Genomic DNA, 18,306 nt, shown 5'->3' with positions numbered 1-18,306 from the left:
TGAGAGACTACCAGGGAAACGACATTCCCGTGGTAGGCGTTGGCCGGTTCCGGATCGCCTTCAAGGATTTTTCGGGCCTGCTCCGGTTGGTGGTGGTCGAAGGTCAGCGGCCAAGCCTCCTAGGGCTAGACTGGTTTGATGCCCTCGGCCTGGAAGTCACCGGCATCAACTGCATCTCTAACGCAGAGACTGAGGGTCTGGTCAAAGACTTTGCCGAGGTTTTTGACGGCACCTTGGGCCAATATACAGGTACGCCCATCTCCTTTAGCCTTGATCCACAAGTCGCCCCCATCAAGCTAAAGCCACGCCGGGTTCCCTTTGCTCTCAAGGCTAAGGTGGACGAACAACTGGACAAACTGATCGCCCAAGGAGTTTTGGAGCCGGTTGACCACGCAAAGTGGGAAACCCCCATCGTCACGCCTGTCAAGCCAGATGGGTCGGTGAGAATCTGCGCTGACTACAAGTGCACGATCAACAAGGCACTTCAGCAGCACGCTTATCCGGTTCCTGTTGTCCAACACCTGCTGCATTCCCTGGGTGAGGGTAAGGTCTTCGCTAAGCTGGACCTTGCCCAAGCCTATCAACAACTGCCAGTCGATGATGCCACTGCTGAAGCCCAGACGATCGTCACCCACCGGGGGGCATTCCGTTGCCGCCGGTTGCAGTTCGGGGTGAGTGTGGCTCCTGGCATCTTCCAAAGCCTTATGGAGCGTCTCCTGCAAGGGCTTCCGGGCATGGTACCATATTTTGATGACGTCTTGGTGTCTGCAGACTCACACCAGCAGCTGTTCGAGCGCCTCCGTGCCGTGCTGACCAGGTTCCAGGAGGCCGGGCTCAAGGTAAAGAGGGAGAAGTGCCAGATCGCCATTCCACAGGTAGAGTTCCTGGGCTATCTTATCGATGCCTCCGGTCTTCATCCAACCACATCCAAGATCCGCGCTATCCAGCAGGCCCCCACCCCAAAGAACAAAACGGAGTTGCAGGCATTCCTGGGGCTGCTGAACTTTTATAACATGTTCCTGCCCCACAAAGCCACAGTGGCTGAGCCTCTTCACCGACTCCTTAGCACTAAGACGCCTTGGGCCTGGGGTCATCGGGAGACGGCGGCCTTCAACGCGGTCAAGGCTCTCCTTTCTTCAGACAGTGTGCTGGTACAGTACAGTGAATCCAGGCCGCTGGTCCTTGCCTGCGACGCCTCACCTTTTGGCATCGGTGCTGTCCTTAGTCACCGTTTTCCAGATGGAAGAGAAGCACCGCTCGCCTACTTTTCCAGGACACTATCTCCGACGGAACGGAATTACAGCCAGCTCGACAAGGAGGCATTGGCACTTGTGGCTGGAGTGAAGAGGTTCCATGAATACCTCTATGGCAGGACTTTTGACCTCATCACTGACCACAAGCCACTCCTGGGCCTCCTCGCCGGTGATCGTCCAACTCCACCGGTCCTCTCACCACGCATGCTGCGATGGACTGTTTTCCTGGCTGCCTACCACTACCGGCTCATCCATCGCCCGGGGAAATCGATGGGCCATGCCGACGCCCTCAGCCGTTGCCCTCTTCCAGCATTTGTGGAAGACCCGGCTCCAGCTTCATCGCTCCTTCTGATTGAGGATCTTCCGGCAGCGCCTGTATCGGCTGCCACTGTGGCCTCCGCATCTGCCCAGGATCGCACCATCAGCCGGGTGCTCAACTGGGTGTGGAGGGGGTGGCCACAAGGGCCTTTTGCATCGGAGTTCCAGCCCTTTGCAACCAGACAACATGAACTCTCAGCTCATCGCGGCTGTCTGCTGTGGGGAGACCGCGTCGTGATTCCCCAGGGACTCCGTCAGCGCGTCCTGGAGGCTCTGCACGTTGGCCACCCGGGAATTGTCAAAATGAAGGCGTTGGCTCGGTGTTACGTCTGGTGGCCTAATATGGACGATGCCATCACTGCCTGGGTGTCCGCCTGTCAAGCGTGCCAGGAGTCGAGGCCTGCACCACCGGCAGCTAAGGGACACACCTGGGAGACGCCAAAGACACCCTGGTCGAGGGTGCACATCGATCTGGCTGGCCCCTTTCACGGCCGGACCTTTATGGTAGTGGTGGACGCCTATTCCAAATGGCTGGAGGTCGCCCTGATGCCCTCCACCACTACCGAAGCTGTCATCCGGGTGCTGCGAGGCCTGTTTGCAACGCATGGGTGTCCTGATGTCCTTGTCTCTGACAACGGACCGCAGTTCACGTCAGGCACGTTTGAGCGGTATCTTTTGGGACTGGGCATCCACCATGCCCTAACGGCACCCTTTCATCCATCCAGCAACGGGCAAGCGGAAAGAATGGTGCGCTCGACAAAAGAGGCACTGGCGCGCCTGGACCGGGGAGACTGGCATGAGTGGGTCGCCGAATACTTGTTCGTGCAACACATCACCCCTCATGCGGCCACAGGGAGGAGTCCTGCTGAACTGCTTATGGGCCGCCGCCTCAGGTCACCGCTCGACCGGCTACACCCAGACTTTGCCGTGGCTGAACCCCCAGGCTGTGCCAACGCACCACGGTCATTTGTCCCAGGAAACCAGGTCTTTGCCCGGAACTATGTGGGGGACATCCCTTGGGTGCCAGCCACAGTAGTGGGAGTCACTGGACCTCGCTCGTACCAGGTGGCACTCGAAGACGGACGCTTGTGGCGAAGGCACATAGACCAGCTTAGGCGCAGGGTTGGGGACTTAGACACTACCGAGGTGCCCCCAACTGCGCTTGCGGCTCCAGAAGAGACACGTACAGATGGTGAGGCCCCACCTACACCTCCCTCGCAAACTGCCAGCGTGGAGCCGAACCAAGCCGTTTCAGAACAGACTCAGACCACTCCACTTGCGGAGGCTCCACCCACAGCAGCGGATCCAGGGGAGTTGGTTCCAACGCCACCTAGGGTCGCACCACAGCCTCAGCGAGAACTGTGTGGCCCTCCGGACTTGGCTACCAGTCCCCGGCAGTCTGGCAGAGTTTCCAAGCGCCCAACTTATTTAAAGGACTATGTTGTTGGACAGGTATCACTGTTGGTCTAAGTATGGGAAATGTAACCGATATGCTTTTGTGCCTAATTGAACCATTACGCGTAGTGCTGTATATAAGGAAACCATTACGATTGTAACTAACGCCTTATCTCGGTGGGGAGGGGTGTTATGTAGTGTAGTTTCACCCTGGGCCAACAGGGGGATACTGTATATAGTTTTCACTCAGGTCTGTAGATAGTTTTCACTCAGGTCCGCGCCAGTTATTTTAGGCGGGAACTCTGGGCTGTTGTGGTTACAATGTTGACAGCCGGCTGCCTATAAATACAGGCCGGCTGAGCTGTTCGCAGTCAGTTCTACTCCAGCTTACCAAAATAAAGAGCTACTTGAAGAAATCGCTGTGCCGGCTGCTATGTCAACCCACGACCTAACAGTAGGGGTGTTAAAAAGGCCCTATAGTGTAGAAGCTGGAGATAACTGAATTGTAGGGAAGGCTGTATTTCATCTGCAACTCTTGACCAGCACCACTTCTACCTGGCCACAGAAACTTGGCAGTTGCTGTTTCACATGTTGCTTGCAGCACATTGGAACTGTATCAGACTGCCTTCTCCCAACAACAGCTAAGACAAGGCAGTAGCAAGGATAAAACCTAATCAAGTGCAATAATCATATCACCACTGAAGCTTGTCTTGGCTGCTAAGAGAAGGCACTTCCTGTGGGAATAGCTGTTAGTTCTGTGCCACATGCAAACACACCACTTGTAGCTGCGTTTTCCAAGGCCAGTCAAAGCCTTTTCACCTCCCGAGATGAAAGCCACTGTCCTAATCAGTCCCTTCCTCCAACACAGTGGAGAAGAGTACTGCCATGAGGCTACCAGTCTTATTACCAGAGCCAGTGTGGTGTAGTGGTTAAGAGCGGTAGACTTGTAATCTGGTGAACCGGGTTCGTGTCCACGCTCCTCCACATGCAGCTGCTGGGTGACCTTGGGCCAGTCACACTTCTCTGAAGTCTCTCAGCCTCACTCACCTTACAGAGTGCTTGTTGTGGGGGAGGAAGGGAAAGGAGATTGTTAGCCACTTTGAGACTCCTTAGGTAAATGTAAAGGTACCCCTGCCCGTACGGGCCAGTCGTCTCCGACTCTGGGGTTGCGTGCTCATCTCGCTCTAGAGGCCGTGAGCCGGCACCGTCCGAAGACACTTCCGGGTCACGTGGCTAGCGTGACGAAGCTGCAGCTGGCGAGCCAGCACCAGCGCAGCACACGGAAACACTGTTTACCTTCCCGCTATAAAGCGGTCCCTATTTATCTACTTGCACTTAAGAGTGCTTTCGAACTGCTAGGTGGGCAGGAGCAGGGACCGAACGATGGGAGCTCACCCCGCCGCGGGGATTCGAACCGCCGACCATACGATCGGCAAGTCCTAGGCACTGAGGTTTTACCCACAGTGCCACCCACGTCCCCCCTGGAACCAATATGGTGCCATGAATGTGTCTTGTCTTCCTAAATTTTGGAATGACAGATAAAAGGAAATACAGTGGTACCTCAGGTTAAGAACTTAATTCGTTCTGGAAGTCCGCTCTTAACCTGAAACTGTTCTTAACCTGAAGCACCACTTTAGCTAATGGGGCCTCCCGCTGCCGCCGCCACACGATTTCTGTTCTCATCCTGAGGTAAAGTTCTTAACCTGAGGTACTGCTTCCGGGTTAGCGGAGTCTGTAACCTGAAGCGTCTGTAACCTGAAGTGTCTGTAATCCGAGGTACCACTGCACAGTCAAAATTGTGAAACTCATTCCCACAGGAGGCAGCGGCAGCCACAAACTCAAAATGGCTTTAAAAGAGGACAGAACCAATTCCTGACGATCAGGCTACCAAGTGGCTACTAACAACAATGGCTTTGCTCTGCCTCCACAGTTGGAAGGCAGTAATACTTCTGAATACCAGTTGCTAGAAATCCCAGGGTGAGGGTTCTTGTTCTCGGGTCAAACTTGCGAGAACAGGATGCTGGACTAGATGGGCCACTGACAGGTTCCAGCAGGCCCTTGGGTCTCCATCTGTTTTTGGACTACAACTCCCATCATCCCTAGCTAGCAGGATTAGTGGTCAGGGATGATGGGAACTGCAGTCCAAAAACAGCTGGAGACCCAAAGTTTGAGAAACCCTGTTCTATACTATAATAAAGGCGTGCTCCCCACAGTGCAATTTGCATGGGATTAAAAACCAATAAGCAATGCTGAAGCCCCCAGGTCTTCACAAGCTAGAATATAACCTAGAATAGAGAGATCCCTTTGTGTACAGTGGTGCCTCGCAAGACGAAATTAATCCGCGAGTCTCTTCGTCTAGTGGTTTTTTCGTCTTGTGAAGCAACCCTATTAGCAGATTAGCGCTATTAGCAGTTTAGCGGCTATTAAAGGCTTAGCGGATTAGCGGCTAAAAGGCTATTAGCGGCTTAGCGGCTTAGAAAAAGGGGGGAGCGGAAAAAAATCGGAACACTCGCAAGACGTTTTCGTCTTGCAAAGCAAGCCCATAGGGAAAATCGTCTTGTGAAGCAACTCAAAAACGGAAAACCCTAGCGGGTTTTCCGTCTTGCGAGGCATTCGTCTTCCGGGGCACCACTGTACTCAGAGGGTGTACTACTATAACGGCAACTGCTGGGAGAAAATGTTTTAAAAGGCCACAGCGTATTCATATAACCCTAGCACTAACTGCTCTAGGACCTCTGGACCGGAGCCTAAGGCTCTTGCTGCGGCCATCTAAAAATACACAAAATATTTGTGGAAAACTACTATTTGACCCTTTAATAAACGACACTGGGCCATTAAAATGATGCCCCACCCATTCCCATTTCTCCTTATCTTGAAAGAGCACAGTAGGGGGAAAAACCTCCCTTATGCACCAAGAAACTCCCAGAAGCAACTGATTATAGCAGCTCATATTCCACCATGAGCACAGCCAAATTATAGTAGGCTATTATCAGCAGGAGCTACTGTCGTGTCAGCAGCTGCTGTTTGGAGACCCTCCTGAATGGTATTCATTGATCACAGGACAGATTTACATAAGAAAAAGGCCTTATTATACATGTTCTCTTGATGAACAAGGTTTCCAGTAGTTCATCTCTCAGAGTAGATAATGGTAATGATATTCTGGAAGGCTTTGAACTGCTAAGATAAAACTGAGATGCCTTTAGTTTTGGGGTACCCCCTGCAAGGGGCTTAAGTCCCAAGTCTCCATCTGTCTTGTTTGACGCCAGCGCAGAACATCCAAGATATAGCAGCCAGTGAAATGGAAGAGGAAAAGACACCTCAGTACTCTTTAATTTCTCACTACCCTTCAGCTTAGTGGAAGCATTCGCTGGGGAGCTCCTGTATTTTCTAGCAATTAGTTTCAAATACACAGGAACCCCGAACCAAGCTGGAAAGCAACAATTTCCCTTTATTCATAGAAATAGTTCCTAAAAAATCAGAAGACACTCACAACCAACCAATAAATCTGTGTGATGTACAGAATGTGTCAGGGTTATTTCAGTCCCCATCTCCCCCCTTGAAGACTGTTACATACAAATCGCCAGTGCATTGATCTCTCTGCCCATAAACAGTGTAATAGTAGTGAGACAAAAATATTTTTTTTTAAATGTAGAGGGAACCAAATAAACAGCTTGACATTTTCAAAGTAATGCATATTATATTTTTAAAATGGATATACTTTGGATAAGTTTAAGAAACTTAAGAGAATATCTGGGTGATATTCAACCAAGTAAAGTGAGTGAGTCTACTCACAAGTATGAGTACAGTCAAGTATCACACATTTTGTTTGAAGGAGTGTCTCATTCCAGGTGGACTAGTTTTATCCCTCAAGAGAGGGATAAAAAACAACTTTTATTATTAACAACCCTTATTATTAACCACCCAAAGGTGAGGTAGAGTTGATACCTCTATTTAAAGCCTAATAAGTTGAAATGAAATTGTTACAGGTTCAGGACATCCTTCAAAACAACCACCTTCAAAGAAAAGAATCTTCAGTAGGGCGTATTAACTGTTAATGTGAGAACAAGAGGTAGCTGGAGGTTACACGCAACTCTTCCACCAATCACTTGAACCTATCATGAAGTAATGCTTTGACAATCCTGTGCATTTCAATCCCTCTTCATAATGTACACTATCCAAACAGCACCGACTGATAATTCTGAAATGCAGAATTTGCACGGGATGTCATTATAAAGTTGCTCAAACCAACCATGTGCCAAGAATCCAATTGCTTTCCTGCAGATTCTTGATTTTGTGCCTAAAGATTTTATTTTAAAAAGGGTAAGGTCAAGGCACAGCTATGTAATGGACTCTAGGGTTCTGCAGAACAGCAGCATTCCCAGTACTCATTAAAAACTTGGGCAGATAATTGATTTCCCACAGCGCCACCATGAACCTTCAGTGGATTTTAAGACTATGAATATTCGATGCAGGTAATATGACAACCATCCAAGTAGGAAGATAACCCTTTACCCCATTTGATGAGAGATGTCACAAAACAATCAGTTTTACAGATTGAGAGACTGCCCACGATATATTCTTTTGCAACATGTTTTTTATTCAAAGATTTATCTTGACGGTTCCCACTGAAGAAGTCTAAAAAAAACACCAGCCAGCTGGGTTGGAAGAGTTTCTTTTGGCAGTGATTCTGGGAAAGATGACAAGTTCATGTTGCATGCATCTTTCCTTCTCCAATTCAGATACCCAGGATCTGAAATTCTTTGATCACCCAGTGCAGAGAGCAGGAGAAAACATGGCCAGCTAACCCTATTAGAACGATTAGCAGAACCCAAGTTGAAGTTCAAATTCCTCTCACATTCTTAATAGAACATTCCTGGAAAGAATATAGCAGAAGCATCACAAGGGGAGTAGATTGGCCAGTTTTGGATAGCACACACAGCAACTTGCTTTCAATTCTAAGCTGCCTTTCAAAAGTAGTTTGTGATACAGTACAGAGGTCCAATGTTAAAATAGAAAGCATAAAAAACCTCATTGGTGTGAACAAATTTTTGGATGAGCCTTTGGATAGCAGCCACTATTTTGTAATCTGGTGAACCGGGTTTGTGTCCCCACTCCTCCACATGCAGCTGCTGGGTGACCTTGGGCTAGTCACACTTCTCTGAAGTCTCTCAGCCTCGCTCACCTCACAGAGTGTTTGTTGTGCAGGAGGAATGGAAAAGAGATTGTGAGGCGCTTTAAGACTCCTTAGGGTAGTGATAAAGTGGGATATCAAATCCAAACGCCTCTTCTTCTTCTACAAAAGCGTGTAGAACAGAATGTTGATATATCCCATTCTACTAGAATTACTTCAGAATTAGGTACATCTAGCCATAGATGAGATCTATGTTCTATTGTTTTGACATTTACGGGATGAAGAATATATGCGAATAGGCTACAAGCGTCACACTTTTAAAAGGCAATTTTCATTACTATAAAGAGACATTTCCCTTACATGAACTACATTCATGGATCATCTTAAACATGTCTGTTTCAAGTCTCATTGAGTTCAACGGGGCATATTACCAGGTAAAGTATTTTTCGCCCTATAAGACACACTTTTTCCCCTCCAAAAATGAAGGGGAAATGTGTGTGCGTCCTATGGGGCGAATGCAGGCTTTCGCTGAAGCCTGGAGAGCGAGGGGGGTCGGTGCACACCGACCCCTCTCGCTCTCCAGGCTTCAGGAAGCTATCCGCTAGCTGTGGGAGACCCAGCTCTCCCAGGGCTAGCGGAGAGCTTGCTGGCACCTAGAAGCTTGGGGCGCGCTGAGCTCCGCACGCCCCAAGCTTCGGGATTAGCACAGCGCTCCGCTAGCCCTCCGCTAGCGGAGACCTTGCTGGCACCCAGAAGCTTGGGGCGCGCTGAGCTCCGCACACCCCAAGCTTCGGGATTAGCGCAGCGGTTCGCTAGCCCTGGGAGAGCCGCGCGGCTCTCCCAGGGCTAGCAGACTGCTTGCCGGCACCCAGAAGCTTGGGGCGTGCGGAGCTCCGCACGCCCCCAGCTTCGGGATTAGCGCAGCGCACCTGGGGGGGAAATAAATTTTTTTCCCTTTATTTCCCCCCCAAAGAACTAGGTGCGTCCTATGGGGCGAAAAATACGGTATGTGGGTACAGAATTGAAGCCTCAAATTCATTACAGCATCAGTTCAATAGGTAAAACCTAAAGCTATTTGCCATTTCGAACTGTAAAAATGGCTCACAGGTCAAAATACTTCTGTGAAGTTTGTGTAGCAAAACTGGCTCAGGTTAGTATCAAAGTTTATCAGCAATAATGTGATACACTGAATAAGGTGACAGCTCAACTCCACCCTAGGCACCCAGAGTTCTCCCTTTACCCAGGCCATTGAAGCAGAAATCTTGTTAGTGCTGCTGAACAATTCGCTTACTGTTAAAATGCCAAAATGACTAAAAACCAGTAAACATTTAAAACTACATTGGTATCCTGCTGTATATCAGAAATACTGTTAGGCAGGTCTAAGGTCTACAGATCAAGGCATGCTCAATGTCATCTCATACAGAAACGCTGGATCAGAAACTGTTCTGGTTCCTTTTTTTTTCTAGAAAAGCCAAAATCAAGGGTCTTAAAGATTATGCCAGAACTTTTTTTCAGTTACCTACCTTGGGCAGTAGTAAGATTGTTGGGTGGGACATTAAACCTTCTACAACCAAACCCTATCACAGAGACTCCCATTCTCTCCAAAAAAAATTTTCTTTCTCTCCAAATGTTTTAATAAAAACACATTACTTTTATGATATATGAACAACTGAACTGTTTTATTCAATCATTTGTTGTACTTTACAGCTGAAATTCTGGAAACTCAAAGACGACATCTTTGCCTGTGAGTTTCTTGTAGACACCAGAAAATGTTTCTACCTGCAAAGGGAAGGAACAGAAGTCATAAAAGTGGTAAACAGAAAACTCTAGTTTCCTACAGACACAATAGTTCTTGTACAAATATACACAGAGAGTTTCAAAACGGTGCTGTACATGGCTTTACTTCTTAGAAAATGCTTATTCCTTGAATTTCTATCCCATTCTTCCTCCCAAAGGGGCTCACGAAGCCATACAAAAGAAATGGCCCTGCCATATGGAATTTTGGAGGCGAAGTCCCTCTGCCATACTGTACTGCGAAATGGAACTGTGTCACTCCACTTGTATAGAAGCACAGCATTTTAAACTTCAGACAAAATTATGAGAAAATCTGAACAATGCCTGTGTTGATAAGTAAGTGGACCAGTATCACTCTGCCATTTGAGTTCCATCGTTCATCGTAAATGGCTCCATCTTGTGATGCCAGGTGCACACACCAACATTATCTTTTCTACTAACAATCAGGTAGTACAAATTCTCATGCGGTACTGCAGTGTACTACAGAGTCAGCAAGGACAGCGCTGAAAACCCAAGGAAAGCTGCAAATTTCCCCAAGTTTTTGCTTCCTGTTTGTAGATGCTGGTGGAGGAAAACCTGGCTCTTTCGAGCACCCCAAGGGGATGGGCTGTCAAACAGCTTGAACACAGATTAATCACAGCAGCCGGAATAGCAGTAATCTTTGCCAGTTTCAACTCTGCTTGGGTCCAAACCCCTGCAATGCAGGAATCCTGCCCACAAGCCATCCCTGGGTGGGCTCAAACTCACCAAACTTCTGGTTGGCAGGTAGACCCACTGCGCCACAGAGACGCCCTTTCTTACCTTGTGTTCAACATTGTTCTGTTGCGCTTTGTCTAAGTGAACCTTTATGAGCCGGCTGCCATCCAGTTTTACGCGGATTCTCTTGCCCACAATTTCACTGGGAAAAACCAGATCTTCAAGAATGGCATCGTGCACCGCAGTGAGTGTGCGGCTAAACAGAAATATGATGTACAATTAAAATGCTTTTACGAATGTCAACTTTCCCTTCATCTACACCACAGAGAATCATTAGAGAAGCAGAAAGACTGGATACTTCTGTGGACTGGATACTAACACAGCAGGTAGCATGTAAACATCCACAGAATGAATTATTCTACCCTCGCCCAATCCTAGGGGTACAGCAGACAGATCTGGTGACTAAACCTTATGAAATGCCAGTAATAAGGTAGTAAACAAAATCTAGCAGCATTTAAGTTTTAGTTACAGTGGTACCTCGGGTTAAGTACTTAATTCATTCCGGAGGTCCGTACTTAACCTGAAACTGTTCTTAACCTGAAGAATCACTTTAGCTAATGGGGCCTCCTGCTGCCACCGCGCCGCCGGAGCACGATTTCTGTTCTCATCCTGAAGCAAAGTTCTTAACCCGAGGTACTATTTCTGAGTTAGCGGAGTCTGTAACCTGAAGCGTATGTAACCTGAAGCATATGTAACCCGAGGTATCACTGTATTAAATAAATAAATATGGAGCTACTTTATACTGAGGCTAACCACTGCCCCACCTAGTCCAGTAGGCTGGGAATTTCTACACACAAAACATGTCATCTACCACTGAGCTATGGGTCTACCCAAGATGAATGCCTGGCAAGAATCAGAGACCCACAACTGTCAGATTAAAATAGTCTTCTCCCTTGAGTCTTTCAAGCTTTAAAATATGCACCCATGCCAAACGGAAGGGAATGGATGAATGCATGATTATTACACATATAATATAAATTTGAGATTACCTCCTGGGACGCTTTTGCTTGTTTTTTGTGCGGCTTTTTCTTGTTGGCTTCGGCAAAATTCTTCTCTGTTAAAAGACAATAGCATGACATATATCAGCACATTTCTCTCGTGTTTAGGAATGGAATTAAGAAACCAGATTTAAGATGAAAAGTATTAGAGCCAACCAGATACCCATGGGAAGCTCACAAGCAGAACTTAAACACAATGGTGCTCTCCCCACCCACTGGTATTCAGAGGAATGCTGCCTCCAGCACTGATAGGAACAAATTCATGGAGGACAATTCTAAAAACATAAGGCTATGACTCTTGTGATCCTAGTTCCTGTGTGATGCTATGCTGCATATACAGAGCTGGAAGTAGGAATCAGTTCAAGACTTGTGCCTAAGTATGTACAAGGCTGCATGCAGTGTTCTTATTCAATTTAGCACACCTTTCACAGACAAATAATTGTTCTACCTCCATTAACACTTCCCCACCAACCCAGCATTTTGTAGAAAGTTATGACAAGGTGCCACCTACCTGAGCAATGAACACCACATGCTTTCCACTGAATTTTTTCTCCAACTCACGAACTAGCCGCACTTGAATCTTCTGAAAAGATTTCAGCTGAGGGACTGGCACGAATATGATGATTGCTTTCCTACCGCCACCCACTTCAATTTCCTAAGCAAGAACAGAACTGGGAATGAACATGGTTTAAGTTTTGAAATATCATCCAGCATTTGCAGGATTACTTCCAGTCATGAAACACGGCTCTTCTTTAGACCATTGTCTATCTAGCTCAGTTATGATCTGGTCTTGACTAGCGGTGGGTCACAGCAGAAGTGCCTGCAGCTTGGTCATTCGGCTGGAGATACCACAGACTGAACCTTGGAGTTTCTGCATGCAAGGCATGGGCTCTACCACTACATTATGTCCCCTCTTGGCTAAACTACCAAAGGTGGGTATGAGGATGAAATGGGGAGGAAAACCATGTAAACCACACCTTGAGATCCTTAGAAGATAAAGATGGTATATAAAATAAATAAATAAAAATAAAAGGATCAATAATGAAATCTTTATTTTTTTGGAAAAACTCTTAGGCTCTTAAGGCAACAACCTAAGAAGCACTTCTAAGTATCACCATTTTGCAGTAGACCTAAGGCCAGACCAATAGAAACAAGCACCACTAAGTTTTATGGAAGAAAAGAACCACGTTTATCAAGTTCCATATTAAATGTATTAGTATCTTATTTAATGATATATATATTTAAAGAAATTAACTAGGAAAGCACACCTGAAAACCTCCAAGTGTTTTAAGCACTTGTCCAATAAACTACAGTGGTACCTTGGGTTACAAACACCTCGGGTGTTGTACAAACTCCAACAAAAAGTTAGACCAGCATCCACTTGGCCTATTAGCCGCCAACAGTGGCAAATACTAGATAATTCAGAGGAAGCCACAGGATACATAAGTATCAAACCCGGTGTAGCCTATTCCAGAATCCTTTAAGGCAGCCTTTACCACAACCCTACACATCTTTACTTTTATACAAGTAGATATAGGATGGAAGTCCAATTTACCTGTTTAACAAAAAGATAATTGTTCAGCTCCAGATATAATCTCCAGTGATTCTCAAAACTGGAACACAACCGATGATTGTGTGCATTTTTAGTATATATCACCAAAGGAAAAATAACTGTGTAATGTGATATATCCAATGGAAGGAAAATCAACACAGCTCACTGAACTCATGAGGGCCTGGCCATGACTTCATGAAATAGCCATTATTTCAGATTCCTCATCTGAAAGAAAGCTTATAATAGCTTATGCTGCACATGACCAGGCCTCTAAGGTATTTTAAAATTCCTAACTTTTGAATGGCATGTTGACTTTCCATATCTGTTTTCTGTGAGCAGCACAGCTTCCCTAATTTCTGCAAACACAACTACTACAGTGCACATAACAACATTCCTGGTTTCCATGAAATGAATGAATGAATGAATGCAGCTCATCCTGAACACATCCAGTTAGTTTGATCACTTGTGTCCTGCATGGTTTGTCTTCACAGCAACTGTAAAAGCTGGGAAGTTATAGGAATATACAGGATGCCTCCCTCAACAGCCTTTTCAGTCGGGAGGGGGGGGGGGAGCTTCATGTCCAACATTGTGGAATAGGACTATACATCATTGCCCCTTACGGGGCTAAGCTCCCATACGCCACCTGGGCAGAGCCATGTGAGAGCCACCTCAATGGATGCCCATGTTGGACTCTGAGACAACAAGAAGTTACACATCTGTCCGCTAAAGACATTTCCAGGCGGAAAAACGCTGTAGAACTTAACACACACTGAAATTACCACTTTAAATACCAACATGGTAGCTTAGATACACCAAGCATCCTATAAAATGAGCCTGCGCCATTGAGAAACACCGTTTTTTAAGCTACCTTTGCTGCTGTGATGTTCAATTCTCTCAGCTGAGCCTTTAAGTCAGAATTCATCTCCAACTCCAGGAGAGCCTTGAGGGAGGAAAGTTAAAAGGAATGTTAACAAATATATGCAACAAACCAATTCTAAAATAACTGTAGTTGTTCTTGGCTGTAAAAAACGTTTTGAGGGGGAAATCACTGAATACCTATGTTCCTTTGACTTCTGTCAAAGTCATATTCAACAAGTTGATGTAGCAGGATCTGCAACAACTACCTCAGTTACATATCAAATACATATAGTTCAAATGTTCCCATAAACATTGGTCAACAGTAGAGGAGTTTGCAAATAAACAGCTTACAAAGATACTCTGGCTGCAGCTGCTGAATGTTAATTAGCACAACATCTATACTAAAATATAGGGCTATGACATCATATTGGAGCCTCAAAATTCCAACCCTCACATGTTCTGTACACAATACAGCCTATATTACCAGCTGAAAGGAGCACTTACCTGGGAGATGCCAGACTCAAATTCATCTGGCTTTTCGCCATTGGGCTTCACAATCTTTGCGCTGGAACTGAACATGGCCTTTCTGCATTTCAAAGGAAACAATCAATATCTCAATGTACTGTTTTAAAGAATGATTTCCACCTATCACAATGACATCAAATTAGGGAAAGCCTTGATGGTGGAAGAAGCCAATTCTAAAGGCTGGCTCAGTCATCTTATTTAAGGAAAAAGCAGTGATAGATTTAGTCTTAGTACACATTAAAAAATGTTGTATGCACGCTTAGTTGAAGTAGCACAAAGAGGAGTGCAGTGGTTAAAAGTATTTACTATGAGCAAAACAACACTCTTGTTTAAGTTTAGCCAGGATCTTAATGGAGGTCTGTGGGGAGGACATAATCTCTGAACTGCAGCCCCCACATCTACAATATGGGGGCATTAACACCAGTGTATCTTACAAGGCCTTTTTCTCAATAACTATATGAAGCACTCAAATAAAATGCAAGATTAATACGATGCGGAACAGTCCACACACAGAAGGCGAGCAGCAGCATGCATTTTCCAGCTACCACAGAATTCTGGCAAAGAGACTCTAGAGAAGCACATGAGAACCCCAGTCTTAAGCATCTTATTAAAGCTTTATCAAAGGGCCACAATCATGGAACCATGGAACTGGAGTGTTGGAATGGACCCGGTTGGGTCCTCTAGTCCAACCCCCTGCAATGTGGGAATCTTGACTAAAGCATCCATGACACATGGCCATCCAACATCTGCTAGAAAACCTCCAAGAAAGGAGAGTCCTTTCTGAGAGTCTGTTCCATTGCCAAACAGCTCTTACCACCAGAAAGTTCTTCCTGATGTAAGCATGCTATCCGGAATTCCTAAGTGGCAAGGCAGAGCTACCATCTGAAACAGCTTTTGGGAACTTGCAGCCCAGCAGCTTCCAGACACCTAGGCCAATGCTGGGAGCCATAGTCCATTAACACCTAGGGCAGGGGTCTGCAACCCGCGGCTCCGGAGCCGCATGTGGCTCTTTTACACCTTTGCTGCGGCTCCGGGGCGGATACTAGCGAGGGGAGGAGGCGCATTGTGCGCCCCGACACTCCCCACTGTGGCGGGCACTGTACTGGCTGTGATGTCGCATGGGGGTGGTGTGTGCGTTAGTCACGCACCGTCCCGACATCACCTTCCCGCCCGCTGTCAGATCGCGGCTCCGGAGATATATTTGTTTTAAATGTCGCAATGGTTTTGCGGCTCCCAGTTTTTTTTTCCTTCGAAAACGGGTCCAAGTGGCTCTTTTTGTCTTAAAGGTTGCAGACCCCTGACCTAGGGGAACACAGGCTCCTCATCTTAAATAGGATTCATGCAGGACCACGTCTGAACAACTTTCACAGATACACACACACATCAGGCAAAAGTCTCCCTCCCCTGCAGTATGGGGGAGATATGACAACTGTGGGGCAAAAGCTCCCTGCTTTGCATCCCTCTCTTACTCGAGCAGGGCATACTGGGAGCTTACGCGCCATGTGCTGCTACCCTTGGAGGTTGAGGAAGGGGGGGGCGAAAGGGAGGTAGAACTGGCCTCCGCGCCCCTCCCCCGGGAAAGCTAAAGCACGGAAGGCAGTCCTGCCTAGTGCTTAAAGCTACTGATAAGACTTCACAGCGCGTCCCAAGCAGTGTGCTCGGTGCAACGCTCTGCGAAAGCCAGGCGCACATGGAAGGCCCGTGGACACTCCAACAGCCAAGAGAAAGAGAATTGGGGGGTCATTTCCACCGTCCCCTGCCCCATCCCCGAAATGGGTCTCCTTCGCCGTCCCAGGAAGCCATCGGGCATTAAGGGGCGGCGAATCGGACGCATCTCTGGACACTTAGGCCAGGCGCGAGGGCTTCCATCGCCCCGGAGTAATATCACCGGAGCCCCCGCGGGAAAAAGCCCCCACGCAGCCCAACAGGCCCCGGCTGGCCGTGCCTACCTCTCTCAGCGCCGGCCTAAGGAAGAGGAAGAGTTCTCGCGAGAGCGCCACAGATTCTCTGCCGGGAAGAGCCGCAACGCCGCCCACTTCTCGTCCCGGGGAGCTTGGGATTGAAATGGTACTTCCGCCCTTCTGAAGCTTTCCGGCGGGTGGGAACTCCTGGCAGAGGATAAAGCGCTGCTTTCACCAAACGGCAATACTGTGTGCTGTATTGAAGAGCACTTTTGGGGAACCGGGAGTATGTGGCTGTGTCGGCTGTAAACCTTCCATGCCTTTCCTTCTTCCAAGTTGCAACTCCACCAAGGGAACAAATACGCACGCACTAATGGGCGTTTTAAAAAGAAAGCGCTCCAATGTTGTCTAGACGGAAGTTGCCTGCGTGAGCCTATAGGTGAAACTCGGAAAATTAGAATATCGTGGAAAAGTTCATTTATTTCAATAATTCAACTTAAAAGGTTAAACTAATATATGAGATAAGCATGAAGTGCTCCAAAATGACATGGCTCCCAAAATCTCTTTTCTGATGAGAGCAGCTTTTGCATCTCATTTGGAAACCAAGGACCCAGAATCTGGAGGAAGAATGGGGAGGCACACAATGCCAGGTGCTTGAAGTCCAGTGTGAAGTTTTCTCAGTCTGTGTTGATTTGGGGAGCCATGCCATCAGCTGGTGTTGGTCCACTGTGCTTGATTAAGTCCAGGGTCAACACAGCTGTCTACCAGGAGATTTTGGAGCACTTCCACAGACTAGCTTTATGGGGATGTTGACTTCATTTTCCAGCAGGACTTTGGCACCTGCCCACACTGCCAAAAGTACCAAAACCTGGTTCAATGCCCATGGGGTTACTGTGCTTGATTGGCCAGCAAACTCGCCTGACCTGAACCCCATAGAGAATCCATGGGGCATTGCCAAGAGAAAGATGAGAGACATGAGACCAAGCAATGCAGAAGAGCAGAAGGCTGCTATTGAAGCTTCCTGGTCTTCCATAACACCTCAGCAGTGCCACAGGCTGATAGCATCCATGCCATGCCGCATTGAGGCAGTAATTGATGCAAAAGGGGCCCAAACCAAATACTGAGTACATATGCATGCTTCTACTTCTCAGAGGTCCAATGTTGCTCTATTTGCAGTCCTTGTTTTGCTGATTTCATTTAATATTCTAATTTTCTGATACAGTGGTACCTCACAAGACGAATGCCTCGCAGGACGAAAAACACGCAAGACGAAAGAGTTTTCCATTTTTTGAGTCGTTCCGCAAGACGAATTTCCCTATGGGCTTGCTTCGCAAGACGAAACGTCTTGCGAGTTCTTGCGAGTTTGTTTCCTTTTTCTTAAAGCCGCTAATAGCCGCTAAGCCGTTAATAGCCGCTAAGCCGCTAATAGCCGTGCTTCGCAAGACAAAAAAACCGCAAGACGAAGAGACTCGCGGAACGGATTAATTTTGTCTTGCGAGGCACCACTGTATTGTTAATTTGGGGTTTTCATCAACTGTATGCCATGATCATCATCATCATAATAAATTTTATTTATATCCCGCCCTCCCCAGGCGAAGCCGGGCTCAGGGCGGCTAACAACAATAAAACAGTATAAAGGTACAGCACAAACAACACTCTAAAATCATTCATTATCAAATTAATTCAAATCAAGCCACTGGCAACCATTGGGCCAGAGCTCCGCGAAGATTGCTGAGGGAGGGAGTCAGGCTGTGCCCTGGCCAAAGGCCTGGTGGAACAGCTCTGTCTTGCAGGCCCTGCGGAAAGATGTCAAGTCCCGCAGGGC

General features: G+C 47.2%; 1 protein-coding gene across 1 annotated transcript; it reads right to left on the bottom strand.

The window, feature by feature from the left end:
- Positions 1-9,747: 9,747 nt before the first annotated feature.
- Positions 9,748-16,616, bottom strand: RPS7 (ribosomal protein S7). Its single transcript, XM_083495775.1, has 7 exons — positions 16,530-16,616; positions 14,560-14,641; positions 14,066-14,137; positions 12,157-12,300; positions 11,637-11,701; positions 10,693-10,843; positions 9,748-9,876 (listed from the first exon to the last, which is right to left on the bottom strand). Exons 2-7 carry the CDS (start codon positions 14,632-14,634, stop codon positions 9,799-9,801), a joined length of 585 nt encoding a protein of 194 aa, XP_083351901.1. The 5' UTR covers positions 14,635-14,641; positions 16,530-16,616; the 3' UTR covers positions 9,748-9,798.
- Between the last annotated feature and the right edge of the window lie 1,690 nt (positions 16,617-18,306).

The sequence above is a fragment of the Podarcis liolepis genome (genome assembly GCF_965112155.1).
Source record: "Podarcis liolepis genome assembly, chromosome: 3".
NCBI lineage: Eukaryota > Metazoa > Chordata > Lepidosauria > Squamata > Lacertidae > Podarcis > Podarcis liolepis.
This window is presented reverse-complemented; position numbering and strand designations above follow the sequence as displayed.